The sequence below is a fragment of the Sarcophilus harrisii genome, chromosome 1, assembly GCF_902635505.1.
Source record: "Sarcophilus harrisii chromosome 1, mSarHar1.11, whole genome shotgun sequence".
Classification (NCBI taxonomy): Eukaryota; Metazoa; Chordata; class Mammalia; order Dasyuromorphia; family Dasyuridae; genus Sarcophilus; species Sarcophilus harrisii.
The window spans coordinates 580,410,307-580,427,320 of record NC_045426.1 but is presented as its reverse complement, the minus strand read 5'-3'; the positions used below and the strand labels follow the sequence as shown (position 1 = coordinate 580,427,320).

Sequence of the window (17,014 nt, the reverse complement as noted above, 5' to 3'; positions counted from 1 at the left end):
CAGCTGGTCAAGGACCAGGTGGCTGTGAAGAGGCCTTTGTTTCTGTTGTTTGAGGAAAGGCAAACATTAAATAAAGTAACTAGTACCTTTGCCACTGGAGCTCTCCATTGTGTACAAGTAATCCATGTAGAAAGCTCCAAACCTCTGCATTCCTGCTATCTCAGTATATGTCTCCTGCCAACAAAGCAAAGCAAACAGAACAAAAGTTGAAAAAGAAGAGAATCTTGAGATTACAAGAATCAGACATATCCTTACTTGAGCTGTGGATCAACTTAAAAGATTATCACAACAAAAGAACCAAGGTTATCCAAAGAATTCACTTCTAAGGCAGCTATTGTAATTTCTATTATAGGCCCCACAAAGGGCTATCTATAATTTTACTGGGCATTTTAAACACTTTATCAATAATGTTTAGTTAATGAATACCTTTAATGGAGTACATATTCCTTTCCTGACCTTTCTCAGCTACACAATACTAATAATGAATATTCCTAAAGAAAGCTAGTTAATTTTAAATATTTCAAAAACAACTATATTTAGCAGTTTATGGTTTGTTTACAAGAGCTTTGCATCCAGTATCTCATTTGCATCTTACATAAACCTTGAAAGTTAAGGCGATGTAAGATTATCATTTTACATACAGGAAAACTGTTAATTTAGCTAAAATAGATTTTTTTAACCCATAATCATCAGGCTTCTGAGGTTTTATATTTGCTAAGAAATTGCAATATAAGTTTAACATCAAAGCTCTGAGCAAATCAAAGAGAACAATGTCATGCCTAAGATTTCATTTATCTGACAATATATAACTTTAGTGTATCATATATAATTAATTTCAAAAAGTTTTCAAAACCAAGTATGAAGGGAGGAAAAACACACACATACACACACACACATTCTTTTTGTTTTCGTTCTACGTCTTGTTACAAATTTCGTCAACTACATTTGCCTTCACACTTTTTATTTGTTTTTAACCAAACATATATAGATTAAGGGGGTAGATTTCTTCGGAAGTATTCAAACATTTAAATATAGGCAGCATACATTATTGGCTATCAATCAATGAAAAACAAATCTAATATTATATAGTCACTATCCACTGTAACATTCAATACATACTAGTTAAGATCATTCTGACAATCACTAAGTCTAATCAGAAACATAGAATCCAAGAAATAAACTTTATGCATACTCCAAAGTCTCCCCAGTCTCAGCCTCTCTCTGACACTGATGTTTTTTGTTCATTCCAGAGTCAAATTCCTAAATTCCTTCTGTACACTATTTGCATACTTCACTGACACCTCTAGTTTAAGAACTCTAAAAATGAATTGCATCTCTCACTACAGTATAGTATCTCTTCTGGTTTCCTAATTTCTATTAATGATGTCACTACTGTTCTAGTCATCCATACCTAAAATATCACCATTACCTTATATTCCCTCTCTTTCATTCTATACAACTTAGCAGTAACGAAGTCTTACTGATTCTACCTTCATAATGCATACCACATTCCTTTCTTTTTCTATTTCCAATGCCTTTCATATCTCTTCCTAAACAACTACAGTGACTTCCTAACCAACAATCCCTGCTTCTGTACTCCCATATCTCCCATCTAAGTTAAACTGTTGATCAGTTATATTCACAACACTTTAAATGCTCAAAAATCTCTGATGGCTCCCAATGTCTTCCAAACAAACCCCAAACTTTTAACCTGTGATCCTCCAACACGTAGCCTGATGTTCTATTTCCATTATTTGTAGTACTCTCCTTCAGGGGCCATATTTGATATTTCCAGAGTATGCTACATACACAGTATATATAGGCTTTTCTTTAACTAGTACCTTCCCATTCATCACTGACTACTGAAATTCCACCTATCCTTCAAGGTCCAACTTAAAGATCACCTAATTTGGGGGGCAGCTAAGTGGCACAGCAGATAGAGCACCAGCCCTGAAATCAGGAGGACCTGAGTTCAAATCTAGTCTCAGACACTTAATACTTCCTAGCTATGTGACCCTGGGCAAGTCACTTAACCCCAAGTGCCTCAGAAAAAAAAAAAAAAAAAAAAAAAACTACTTTTTGAAGTCTTTCCTGACTATTACTTGATGATCCCTCCTTGTGAACTAATTTTTTTTCTATTCTCTTTTTATGCTATCTTCTATAATGTTTGGTAAAGTTATTTGGTGACATACATGCCTTATCACTCATTAGATAACCCTATAAGAAAAAAGTTTTTTTATTCATAAAATCAGATTATATATGTGAAGTGTTTTACTGTAATCCTTAAAACTGTATTAATGTTAAATATTAATATTAGTCTTTCTTGCATCACATAAAAGTATCTTTGCACCCAATAGATTTCTTAAAAGTGTTTTTAAAATGAATATATTTCCCACAATACCACTCACAGCATTTTGCACACTGTAGAAATTAGAAAAAAAAATTTGTCCTGAGGTAATTGGGGTTAAGTGACTTGCCCAGGATCACACAGTTAGAAAGTATTAAGTGAGTGAGATCAAATTAACTTGGGTCTTCTCTGAATTCAGAGCTAGTGCTCCAACTGCTTTGCCACCTAGCTGCCCCTTGGAAAATTAATATTTGACTGGTTAAAAAAAAAAACCTAGATCTTTTTCTATTATGTGAGTACCCATACAGCTTGAAAGCTGTTATTCCTTAATCTAGCTAGATTATCACCTCCATTTCTGATAATATAACATTTGAAGATATCCTTAAACCATTTCTGCTCACATGTCCTTCTTGTAAAATGTAAAAAGGTTTACTGCAAGACATCTAGTATGTTGGGTGGATCTTTGTACAGTATTAATGAAAGTACAGAGACTGTGGTCGGCATGGACAGAAATAATACCCATAAAAATGAAATTGCAGGTGCACTGCAATGCTGATTAGGGAAAGTTCTAAGATCAAAACCAACAACTGAGGTTTCCTTCCCCAACACACCAATGTATATGGTTCTATTTAACTTTACTAGATTGGATGACTCTACTACAAATAAGAAATATGGGGGCAGCTAGGTGGCACAGTGGATAGAGCACCAGCCCTGAAGTCAGGAAGACCTGAGTTCAAATCTAGTCACTTAACACTTCCTAGTTGTATGACCCTAAGCAAGTCACTTAACCCTAATTGCCCCAATAGAAAAGAAAAGAAAAATGGAAAGGAAAAAATAAAGGGTGGGGGGGAAAAAAATCAAATCCAGTAATGGGGATACTGAAATAAATAGGACAATGAAATCACTTGGACTTTCCTGAAACTGGGAATTCTCAGATAACAAAACTCCCTTTACTAATAGACTGGTACCTTCTCTTTTAACATATTCTCTTAAAATTTGCTTACTGGGAAGCTAAATGACTAGCCCACAGTCACAAAGCTAGTAGGTTTAAGAGGCTGACTTCAAAGCTAACTCACTATTTACTATTCTACATTATCTGTCATTACCACAAAGGTAAAAGAAATTTTATAATCATTGTACTCATGACCTGAAAGGAACTTAAGTCAAACTCCTTCATTTGTTAAATGAGTAAACCGAGAATTTGAACAGGTAAGGTAAGCAACTTGTTCAAGGTCACACTGTTAAATACTAACAAAGACTAAAACTTAAATCATCTAAATTTCAATTTCCTGTTCTTTCCACCACTTCCTGCTGAATTAACTGAGAGTATTTAATTTGAATCAGCCAAAAAAGAATTCTCAAAAATGCGTAACTACTAAACATAGCAAACACTATTTGAGAAGATAAATGTTGAATATGAATACATAAACATAAAGAAAACTCTTAAAATATATTTCCATACACACACACACACATTCTTCAATGCTGTACAAACAAAACAAGGCACTCATGAAGTAGCCTTTTTCCAAAACAAATGTTGGGGGCATAAATAGGGCAGAAACTTTCTGCTGTATATTACTATTAATGAGAAGTACTCAACAAATGACAGTTGGCAGCAATGATAGCAATCAACTGTTCTTAAGTGTGTATGCCAAACACAGACTAGGATTTGGCTTAGAAGTTTGTTCTCTGACCTTATGATGAGCTGCATTCAAAATAAATTCTGCACGAATACCATTATTTTCTGGACTTCGATAATCAAACAATGAATTTGTAAGGTATGTCAAGCCTTTGGTACTCAGATTTTCACCACAAATGAAGAAACATGCTTCCTTAAAATGAAAAAATATGAGGGGAAAGAAGAAAAATCATTATTAGGCAGTGGAAGCAAATAAGACTTTTGTTTTTATATACATTCATATATATATATATATATATATATATATACACATACATACATACATATATATGGTTGGTAGTCCTATATTTTTGATGAGGACATCACCGAAATAAAGCCATGACATTCAAGTAAACTGGATTTAACTGAGGGAAGATAGTGCTAGGTCATCCGCCTCACCCATTCTTCCAGAACCATCTGGGTAGAATGGCCAAATATAGATCAGGATGGCTGGAGATGGTTCTGGAAGCAATGAGGGACTTTGGCCTTTTTAAGCTCATGTCTTTAATAGGTCTCAATTTGAATGAGGTCACACTCATTCAATGATTAAAGACAGATATGAATTGAGGCAAAGAATGGCTTCTTTCACCTAATTCTCTCCCCCCCCCCCAAAAAAAAGAAACCCACCTAGATAGATAGATGGATAAGCAAATAAATAAATAAATAAGTCTTGGAGGGGGAGGCCCTCAGTGTTTCAGGCCAAAAAAGAAATGATATGCACATAGTGAAGGTTACAGTTCATTGAATATTGAAGAATAAATCATGTTAACACAACAAAATTGAAGAGCAATATATTATTCCAAATTGGTTTTTCATAAAGCTACCATTACAGAAAATTCCTAGTGGATTTTAACCAAAATATAACCACTAAATTGAAAGATATCTGGAATTACCATCTAAACATTTAATTTTATTCACTTTTTTCTTTTTTTGACGTATCAGTAAGTTTCCAGCAAACAATCCCTGCATAGTATCCGTAAAAAAAGTTAATCAAAACCACCTAAGAATACATGTCACTTCCTATTTTGTCATTTATCATTTGTTTTGTTAAGATTTAAAAAAAAAAAAAAAAGTCCTTCAATCAATTCACAAACAGTGACATGTAAGGTTACTTTTTTCGTATCTTATCTTAAAAAGTGTTTACTTACAGCTTCATATCTATTCATATTCTCTTCAAAATCTTTAACACCCATAATTCCTTTAAGGCACATGGCTCGGCAACCTACAAAACCAATTTGGCAATCAAAGAAAGGCTCTCCCATCATCAGGGCCTATAAGAAGAAAATCAGTACAATAAACACAAAATTTGAAATACAGATCAAGTGTTACATGAATCTCATGTAGTCTTTTGGACTGTCTAACAATTTGTGGCATCATTTTCTATTGTAATGTTATACAATATAGTAAAGCCTTTTAAAAAGAAGTATTTCAGTGATCTCTTTTGTCAAATAAAAGAATGCTAAACCAATGACATAAATGGCATTTTAAAATATGCAACTGGTAAAAAATATTTATTGTACACCAACTTTCCAGAATTATTACTATAAAATTAAATATATACATTTATGATGGAAAATTACCTCAACTGTGGTTCCTTCTTGCTCCCAGCATATTACTTCTTTTGATTTTACTTTCTGAGGGCTATAATAACTACTTTCAGCTTGCATTTCAGTGAGCTATAAAACAATATGATAAACAAATTAAATAAACCAAAATTAGCACTAAAGAGCAGAAATCTGTCATAACTAGACTAATTGATGAAGACAAATTAAACTTTACTATTTATCAAAATCTACTATGGTGCAGGAAACAGGTGCAATAAAAACAGCTGTAACATATTATTCACATTAGAACATAAGACCCTGTTGCTGAATATGCCAATTTAATCTCATGTATGGCATATGACTTGACCACCACAGTATTTTTATTTAGTTTCCTGTTATTATAAGACTGCTTTAAAAGGTGCAATAGCTGTGCAGCTGCAAGAGAAATGTTAATGGCAAATGAGTATCTATAATGAGCTTTAAAATCTACAAAATACTACATCAATTCACAGTTACAACATAAATTGGGCTTAGTTCTGTTTAATCATTACCAAAATTTCTTCCTGTTATTTTCAAAGGAAAATTTATTCATTGCCTTCTACATATGTTCAAGTAACCTTTGTCCTTGAAGAAATCAGAATATTCTTCAAACTTTAATACATTCAAATTAACAATCACATCCAAGTAAAACAAAAGCATAGTAATACTTAAATACCCTTTTAAAATTCCACAAAAGAGTTAATTTTAGGCATGATCTTTTTAGTATGGGAATTCTACTACTTATTCTATCATTATTTCTTATATAAAATGTTTTTGAAATCGCAAATTCTCATTTTTTGGCTGTTTCCAATAGTGAAATACACATGGTAGCTGTTTTAAAGTAAAATTTTCTAAACCAAACACTGAAATAGAAATTGATTTTCTTAAACCTGATTCCTCTTCAGCTGTCTGCAATTATTGTAGAGGAAAAGCAATTAATTGATTAAAAGAATTCAAACATTACAAGAACAATTTTCAACATTATTAGAAAAATGCTACATTTCATTTGACTTTTTTTTTGTTGCTGAAATGGTATCAACTTGTTCAGAATACTAATGCAGAAATATGAGCTTTTTTTTTTTTTTACCAAAATATGAACCACAAATTAATTCCATACATTTTAGCATGCAAGCCAAACAATGAATTCTAATGTTTTCCCCTCAACTATCAGAACGTTTCCCTTATACTTTATAGACATATGTATTTCTCATGTAAATGTCCATCCTGACTCAATTACATACTATTATTTTCATCAGTATAACTAACAGAAGCATTAGCATAAGGCTTCATTATTTTCATGTTTGAAACTATATGGTCACAAAAATGACCTGAAATAGGATACTTCCTTTATCAATCTAATTTTCATTTTCTTCATAAATTTGGATTAACAGTCAGTACAAATGACTGGCTCATATTATGTTTTGTTCATATAAAAATAGCAACATAGTAAAAAAAAAAAGTCTACCAATAAGTGTTTATTCTATTTGAAAGGAATATTTTAACCTTAATCATTTTAAATTTTACCTATTATGACACTAATTCATTTTAATATAATATCAAAATTCTATAGTAAGTTTAGTTTTCAGTATTCTCCAGGAAATTTAAAAGCAGACTTATCAAGGAAAATATTTACCAAGTGATAATAACATAAATTTTGCTAATTTTTTTCAAAAATCATTTTTTGATTGCATAGCATTCAGCAAAGCACAGTGATCCTAACTAAACCAAAAAAATCATTAAATTACGTCAACATGAAAAATTTCTTTTATCCTGGGTGCTTTGAAATAACAGTTCTGTTTGGATTCATTACTATGTCAATCAAATAAATGAATTCCAGGAACTACCATGTCACTCTATCAGTAAAAACTAATTCCACAGACACTATTTAGTATAAAGACATTTATCTTAGCATGGGCAAGTAAAAATCCATGGAATTCTTTACTCATAGTATTTTAGAATGACTAAAAAAATTCACAACAATCATATAAAATGTTAGCTTTGGCAATGTAATCATTACATGGGAGAATGGGGATAGGGACAGGGGACACTGAAGGGAATGATTTGACTTGTAATGAATCCAAATCCATGCAATACCAATAAATGTCATAACTTAATTATATTATAATTTACTTAATGGTTACAACTTTAATCATAATGAAATAAATCAATTTTTTAGTCATTTGACTACATAGCAAACATCAATAAAAACAACTATAATTCTATTATACTATAGCGCTGATTTCTCTCCAGCAGCAAGATTTATTGAATGCATTTTCTTTTTTTTCTTTTGCCTTATAAAAGAGCATGTATTGATTATTTTAAACAACTAAGATTAATATTATTGTAAAAGAAAACTTACCTTGAAAGTCACTGTGGCCTTTGTACAATAAAATCCTACAGAAACAATTGGATCCTTTAAAGTCTGAGACTTCTGCTGATGCAGAGTTGATATTGTTTCATTTCCAAGATAGTCATCCTCTCCATCGTCATAACTCACAATGGCAGGAACAAATGACCAAGCCCAGGATACCCATCCCTGGGACTGTTCATCATCTTGTTGTGCATAGAACTCTTGAGCCTTATATTGGTTAAGATATTGTATATCTCTGCCAGTTTCACCTTCACTACCTAACACAAAATACAAATAGGCAATGTGAGGTTTAGCCAGAGAAAAGTATACGACAAGTAAAGAAAAAAGTCCACTTCTCAGATGCTCCCCTTTCCTATTTTTGACACTTGGAAATCACACCTGTTTCTATATTTCTGAGTATCCACAGATAAAGAGATGAATATTCACAGATAAGGAGATAATATTAGAATGTATATCATTAAAGCTGCCCTCCCAAAAAGACAACAAGATTACAGGAAAAAAAGTATCACACTACCCTTGTGTCATACCTACCTCACCCACTCAACTTATGAAACACACTGAGCATGCAACAGATCTTCAATAAAATCTCAATTGTTAATTGACAAAAAAAATACACATTTATATGAATTCTTTCTTCAAAGGAAATAAACACATAAAAATTTGTCAGGCTAATTTTTAAACAAACTTTTACAGCAAATGATCAAACATACTGCAAGTATGTTTTCACAGGATAATAGAAATGACCTTGAAAGGTAGTCAATTTACAATTTGTAAATTCAACTACTTAAGACATGAAAGGAAAAAATTTTAATGCAGGCAATTCTCAAAATCAAAAGTCTATTCCAAAAATAGAAATTTATTATTTATATCACAGAGTGCTAAAATGAACTTTATATCTAACCTATAATAACAATGTTTACCTTATCTTTACCACAAATGAATACAACATATCAAAATGATTCTTGCTGATATAAAAAGAACTTTAAAAGCACAAAGAAGTTTTTTGGTCAGACAAATGTTAATATAAAACTCCTAAACTCTCTAACTTATTGAATCTAAGGTTGCTTTCTGAAAATAAATCCCATTGGTTTCTGTTACTCAGAGGCATACTATCATTATCTTCCCCTTGCCCCCTCCTCCCAGGGCAATTGGGGTTAAGTGACTTGCCCAGGGTCACACAACTAGGAGATGTTAAGTGAATGAGATCAGATTTGAACTGGGGTCTCCTGACTGGTGTTCTATACACTATTCCACTTAGCTGCCCCTATACTATCATTATCAAAGACCACTACAATATTGTATTTTGAAATGCTTCAAAGTAGAGTGAAAGTTTGAAAAAGATTCAAACAAGTGTGATCTCATAAGATAATTCATTGAGAAACCTTTATTCCCAACACACTCCTGAGTATTCTGTTCTTCCATTGAGTTGGTAAAACTTGTAGAGTTTTACAACTAATCCATTTCCTTTAGACAGATAAAAATCCATAACTGCAAGCAAAAAACAGCCTGTTTTGCTTGACATCTTTCCCCTTTTCTTACCAATCATAAATCAACTGAGCAATTTTTTTGACTTGTGCTGGGGAGCTTCAAAATGATTCAAAAAAATCAACTCTTGGATTCCAGGCAAGCTATGTCCATTACAATGAATGCATTATTTACCATCGCCTATTTTACACAAACTTACAACAAAAGATCTAAAGGCAAAAATGTCTAATCAAACCCTTTATTAAAAAAGTCTAATCACCTGCAAAAAATAATAAGAAAGTAACACTTAATTTACAAAAGGATACCAAAGTTTTTAGTTACAAGGTTACCAATTTTTTCACACCCTTAATTTAAAAAAATTTTTTTTTGATTCAATTCAAAAAGCATTTATTAAATACCTATTAAGCAAAAGCATTTTGTTAGATACTACTAATGCAAAAACAATTGGGAAAAAAAAAATTTAATTCTTAAAAAGTTTACAAGAGAACAATTTGGAACAATGTCTAAAAGGCTATAAAATTGTGCATAACCCTTGATCAAGCAATACCACTACTAAGTCTGTACCCCAAAAAGATCAAAGGAAATTAAAAGGATCTATGTGTACAAAAACATTTCAGCAGCTCTTTTTGTGGTAACAAATAATTGGAAATTGGATATCTATCAAATGGGGAGTGACTAAACAAGTTGTGATACATGATTATGATAGAATAGTACTATGATATCAAAAATGATTAGCAGCTTCTCAGTAATATAGTAATTCAAGACAATTCCAAGAGATTTAGGATGGAAAATGCCAATCGCATCAAGAGGAAAAAACTATTTTCACACTTTTTTCTTTGTTGGCTTTTTCTTTCTTGTGATTTTCTCTCTTTTGGCCTGATTTTTGTTGCACAATATGACAAGTATGGAAATTATGCACATAATTAACCTGTATCAGACTGCTTACTATTTTGGGGAGGTAGGAGGTAAGGAAGGAAGGAAGAAAAAATTTGGAACACAAAGTCTTACAAAAATGAATGTTAAGGGCCAGCTAGTTGGTGTAGTGGAGCCCTGAAGTCAGGAGGACCCGAGTTCAAATCTGTTCTCAGACACTTAAAACATCCTAGCTGTGTGACCCTGGGCAAGTCACTTAACCCCAATTGCCTCAGCAAAAAAAAAAAAAAAAAAAAAAAATGTTATAAACTATCTTTACAAGTATTTGGGAAAATAAAATACTACTTAGGAAAAAAGAAATGATAAACAGTATGATTTCAGAAAAATTTCAAACTTATATGAACTGATGCAAAGTGAACAAAACAGAAAATTTGTTTTGTTAACTAAATAAAATTATATTTTATACATTGTATAAATTGAATAATTGCATGCAATATTATTGTGTTGTATAAATTGTATTGTATAAATATATATCATTAAAGTTGTATAAAATACAATCTTTTATTGTATGATTAAAATTGTATAAAATATTTTATACAATTGTATAAAACTATAATACAATGTTTATGTTGTAATATAAATATTGTATAATTGTAAAAAATTATACAATTGTATAAAATAACAGCAAATTGTTATTGTATAAAATAACAGCAAATCTATAAGATCATTAACCTATCTGTTTTCAGCAATACAAGACAGTTGCAAAGGACTTGTGATTAAAAAAAAAAAAAAAAAAAAAACCCTATTCACCCCCAGACAAAAAACTAATAGAGCTTGAATATAGATAAAAACATACTTTTTTTCAACTTTTTTATTCTTGGATTTTGGAGTCTGAGTTTGCTTTTACAAAATGGCTAATACAGAAATATTTTACAGACTATACATGTATAATCCATATCAAATTGCTAGTCTTCTTAAGGAGGGGAGAAGGGACAAAAAAGGGAAAGAATATTACTCTCAAAATTCTTCTTAAAAATGAATTTTAAATTTTTTTCTTTCCATTTATTAGAAAAAAATAAATATAAAAAAGTATAAAAATTCTGAGCTCCACTACTTCAAGATCTGATTTCAACTGCTAATATCAATTTCATTGAGGTATACTGTATTCCATCCACACCTAAGTAATCTTTGTAATTTGCTGTAACCACTTCAGGCTGATTCAGTATTATCTAGTTATTCAGATGATCTTCACTTGAAGTCTTTACAGCTTCACTGGACATGCCAGAACATAAGTATAGACAGAAACTAGTCCTGCATTCATAACATGATGAGACATTGGAAGGATCTTTTAAAAGTACACAGATAATTGTAACATAATGTAAGAGCATGACATTCAAAATCCATTATCATATATACCAGCATATAATAACCATATATCTTGAATTAGAATATACCTTGAAAAGTACCTGGATTTCATAAAGCAATGATCTCTGTAATAATTGAATGAAAGGCCAATATTAAAAGTAAAAAAAGGCCAATAAGGCTTAAAGTCATTCAATTTCATGTTACTTTCCCCTTTTCTAGCATATATTTCACCATTTCCTATGCCTGTCTTTAAAGAAATAAACACAGGCCTAAACAACTGAAGAGAAATTAAATGTTCATAACTGGGTGATGACAACATAATAGAAGAAATGTGAGAACTACCTAAATTTACTTTTTCTGTGACAATTTATATATATATATATATATATATATATATATATATATGCCAAATATACCTATATAAGTGTTTACTTTACATACGTAGAAAAAAAATAATAAAATCCATCTCCAAGAATACAATATCAATAATCTTGAGGAAAATAATGAAAAGGGGGAATATAGCAACATCAGATTTGTATTACAAAGAAGGAACAATCAAAACTTTCTGCTTAGTTGATCAGAGGAAGATGTTGGATTTATAATATATAAAAAGCAAAGAACATATTCACTTAGTGTTGGATAAAACAGACCCCAATTATTCAATAAGGACTCATTCAACAAAAATGTTGGAAAAACTGTAAAACAGTTTGGTAGAAATTAGGTTTGAGTCAACAAAAGCTTCAAATGTATCAATGGCCACACAACAAAACATCATACAACATAACAGAAGTGCAAAGAACAAAATACTTTTCACAATTATGGGTAAGGTAAAGGTACATGACCAAACAAAAAGGGATAAGACTTATCAGCAAAAATAAAATGAAAGCCAAAACATTAATACATTGTTGGAGGAGTTGTGAACTGATCCAAACATTCTGGAGAACAATTTGGAACCATACCCAAAGGGCATACTGTGCATACCTTTTCATCCAACAGTGTCTCTACTGGGTCTGTATCCCAAAGAGATTGTTAAAAAAGGAAAAGAACACACGTGCAAAACTGTTTATAATGACAAGGAGCTGGAAACTGAGTGGATGCCCATCAGCTGGAGAATGGCTAAATATGTTATAGTATGTGAATGTTATGGGATATTATTGTTCTATAAGAAACGACCCACAGGATGATTTCAGAAAGGCCTAGAGAGACTTACATGAACTGATGCTAAGTGAAGTGAGCAGAATCAGGAGATAATTGTACGCGCGCAGCAACAAGAAGATTATACAATGCTCAATTCTGATGGATGCTACTCTTTAAAAATGAGGAGATTCAAGCCAATTCTAATAGACTTGTGAGGGAGAGAGAGCCATCTGCATAATGGACTACTATAAGGACTAAATATGGATCATAACAGTATTTCCAACTTTTTTGTTATTTTCTTTATTTTTCCTTTTTGATCTGATTTTTCTTGATAGTAGCATAATAAATGTGGAAATATTCTTCAAATAACTACATTGTTCAACTTGTATTGATTACTTGTCGTCTAGGGGAGGGGAAAAGGAAGGAGAAAAATTTGGATCACAAGATTTTGCAAGGGTGAATGCTGAAAACTATTTTTGCATGTATTTTGAAAATAAAAATGTATAATTATCAAAAATGAGAGTGAAAAAACATTTATTATGTGCCTGCTAAGTGCCAAGCATTCTGCTTAGCATTAGAAAAAACAAAAAGGGCAAAAGACAGCCTCTGCTCTCAAAGAGGTCACAATCTACTGACACAATAAGCAAATATGTACAAAGAATCAAAAATTTTTTAAAAATTGGAAATAATTAAGAGAGAAAGACACAATAGGGCTTGAGAAAAGATTCTTGTAGATGGGACTGCTGCAGAAATGAACAATTATTTCAATTATACAATTTGATTATATAAAACTAAAAGCTTTTTGTGCATAGAAAACTGCAGATACACATAAGGATAACAATTAACTGAGGAAAATATTTTATACCAAGCATCTCTGACAAAAGTCTCATTTTTTAAAACTCATAATTTCAGAAATATAGTCTGTGCAATGACCAACCACAATAAAGAGAATCAATAATGAGGCAAGTTATTCATCTCCAGACTCAAATACAAAATGAAACCTTCAGTTTGTCTGATGTAGTAAATAAAATGTCAGACATGGAGTCAAGACCTGAACCTGAATTCAAATTCTGTTTCAGACACTTAATAGCTGTAGAATCGTCAAAAAGTCATTTAATGTCATTATGCTTCAGTTCTTGTCTATGAAGTGAGGGAGGTGGACTTGATGGTTTTCAAACTCCTTCACTAAATCTATGATCTTATGATTTCTAAAAAGAATTTTCTTTAAAAACAAAAACAAGAAACACACCGCTCTAAAAGGGATTTTTTTTTTTGGGGGGGGGGAGAAGCTAGAAGACACTATTGAAACCCAATAGTAAACTAAAAACTTTTGGGATATTGTTTATAAGATCCCTTGAACAAACTACTAACTCTCCACCTATAATTAAAAAAAAAAAAAAAGTTAAATAAGTTAAATGACTTTACAAAAGACCTAGGGCACTGAAAGTCAAAACCTAAATGTTCTAGAACAAGGGTTTTCTAGTCTCCTGCTTTTTTCAACACGGAGAAATTATGCTACTTAATGCAACATCAGCATAAGGAATATTAATGTGTCTCTGTATGTATGTGAATGCCTGCATGTGTCTATCTGTGTACCTCAACTGTAGGGATCTATGAGAGCAATACTGCAAAACATAGCATACAATTAGGTAGGGTTGTTGTGGTTATGGTAGTTATTGTTATTCAACTTTTGTTTTCAAAGGGGACCCACGATATCATGGAGTAAAGTCTTGAATTATAAGTAAATTGGATTTAAGTGAAGCAGAGCTGTACAAAGTCATCAGCTTCACTCTCTTCCAGAGTCATCAATAGTCAAGATGATTAGTGATGTATGATGTGTATAATCCTGACATCTTCAATGCCTGATCAAGCTCTAAATTCCTGCTTCAGCCACCATCATGACCACTGGAACAAATTGCTCCACTCCACTAGGGAAAATCTTCATGGGATGTATATAGACATTCCCCTAACCCACCAACAGGTCTGAGACTTGTTGATTCCTTCAACTTGATTCAGTCCATCAATCAAGATAGTTCTGCCCAGGTACGGTCACTGCTTATGCTACAGTTTCTTAGAACCACAGGTGAAAATATTCATTAATCCAATAAGATTCAAAATTTATAAATCATCCAAAATGTTAATAATGTAAAATAATGAACTATCTAGAATTTAACAAAGTTCTCAATTAAAATTTATTTTCTTATTTTACTCTTTAAAAGGGTGTCTCCTACTCATTTATTGAGATCATTTATAATTTTTTATTTCCAGGTTATCAGATTTGATTCTCAGAATAAAACTGTTCATCGTACTGTGGTTATACAATTTAGGAGGTATTTTCTTTGTACGAGAACTGATAAATACATGTGTTAAGAAAACACTGGCACAAATTTTTATGGCTGATTTTGAAAATAAGTTTGTTATAAGTTTAAATATATTTGAAAAACTATAAAGAACAGTTAGTTCTTATCTGAATATTGTCCCTGAAGTATTGCCAAGGTTAAGTCAGTTTTTGTTATCAACCACATAACTCTCAGGGTAACTGTAGAGTACATATTCTTACTGTTTTGCATTCTCAAATAATTAGAAACAGTATTTTTTACTAGTTTGTAGCCATGTGATTTTTTTCTTTTTTTGGTACACAGATATTTTATCATTGTTTATAAAATTACCTTGTAAAATTATAGAATTTAGGTCATATTCTAGATGGTTATTAGCTGAGGAATAACAAGTGTTATAAATTAGGTAAATTATTTTATGCATTTTAAAACAAATTCTTTCTATAAGAAATCATTTGCTTTTAGAATTAATTTTGTAATTTGTAAGGAATACAAAAGCTTAGGAAATATATAAAGATTTTTTAAAGTGCTTATATTATGCCAGGCACTACTAAATGAGCACTGGATATAAAAAGACAAAAAACAATTCCTACCCACAAATAATTTACGTTTTAATGGAGGAATACTCCATTAAATACTCCAAGGAATACTGGGCTAAATTTCAGAAATATTGGACCAAGGAAAAAATATTACAAACAGCCAGAAAAAACAATTCAAATAATGAGGAGCCACAATATGGATTACTCAAGACCTAACAGCTTACACAATAAAGGACTGAAGGGCCTGGAATCCGATATTCCAAAAGGCAAAGGAACTTGAAATGCAGCCAAGAATAAATTCCTCCACTAAATTGAACATTTTCTACCAGAGAAGAAGATGGCCATTCAATGAAGCAGGTGAATTCTATTTATTTCTGATGAAAAAAACCAGAGCTAAACAAAAAAAAATTTACCTCCAAATATAGGACTCAGAAGAGGCATAAAAAGATAAAAAGAATTCTTGACAACTGTATTTCTATGACAGGTATACATAGAGAGTGCATGTATAACTTGATTTTATTATTATAATACAAAAAAGGAACTAGAGGTAGAAAATGGATTGTATCAGAAAAAGGGAAAAGTGGCGGTAAAATGAGGGAAATTACATCCCACAAAGAGGCAAAGGAAACTTATTGTATCTGAGGGAAAGAAGGAAGGGGGAATGAACATTGTGTAAATCTTATTCTGATCCAACTTGGCTCAAAGAGAAAATATGAGACATATTTGGTTTACAGAGAAACTGGGAGTAGAAAAGCAAAAAGGGAAGAAACTAGGACAAATAGAAAAGGAATACAGAAATAGTAGGGGAAAGGTATAAGAAAGGGAAAGGGATTCAAAAGGGGGAAGGCTCCTTAAGCCAAGTGGTGCCCAGAAGTTAAATATTGGAGAGGAAGATAAGGGGAAAAGGAAAGAGAAAATTATAATCTAGGGATAATAAGATGGCGGGAAATACAGAATTAGTAGTTTTAACCATAAATGTGAATGGGGTGAACTCTCCCATAAAGCGGAGGTAGATAGAACACTGGATCAAAAGCCAGAATTCTATAATATGTTGTTTCCAGGAAACACATTTAAAGTAGGGTGATATATATATATATATACACAGTAAAGATAAAAGGCTGCAGCAGAATTTATTATGCTTCAGGTGAAGTAAAAAAAGCAGGGGTACCCATCCTGATCTCAGATCAAGCAAAAGCTAAAATTTATCTAATTAAAAGAGATAAAGAAGGAAACGATATCTTGCTAAAGATAATGAAGCAGTATCAATACTAAACATATATGCACCAAGTGGTATAGCACC

General features: G+C 31.7%; 1 protein-coding gene across 10 annotated transcripts in view; it reads right to left on the bottom strand.

The window, feature by feature from the left end:
• VPS13B (vacuolar protein sorting 13 homolog B) overlaps nucleotides 1-17,014 on the bottom strand; it is a 950,112-nt gene that overhangs the window by 857,495 nt on the left and 75,603 nt on the right. For 8 of the 10 annotated variants that reach the window (XR_004232297.1, XM_031954131.1, XM_031954187.1 and 5 more), the window contains 5 exons: nucleotides 7,968-8,236; nucleotides 5,606-5,701; nucleotides 5,174-5,296; nucleotides 4,042-4,179; nucleotides 87-174 (listed from right to left, as the gene is read on the bottom strand). Coding sequence is in view for 9 of the 10 variants with exons in the window: in XM_031954131.1 (XP_031809991.1) it covers nucleotides 87-174; nucleotides 4,042-4,179; nucleotides 5,174-5,296; nucleotides 5,606-5,701; nucleotides 7,968-8,236 (714 nt within the window). In the remaining variant the exon portion in view is untranslated. Of the gene's footprint in view, nucleotides 1-86; nucleotides 175-4,041; nucleotides 4,180-5,173; nucleotides 5,297-5,605; nucleotides 5,702-7,967; nucleotides 8,237-17,014 lie in introns of those variants that run through there. The other 2 variants (XM_031954417.1, XM_023496408.2) reach the window with 2 other exon arrangements.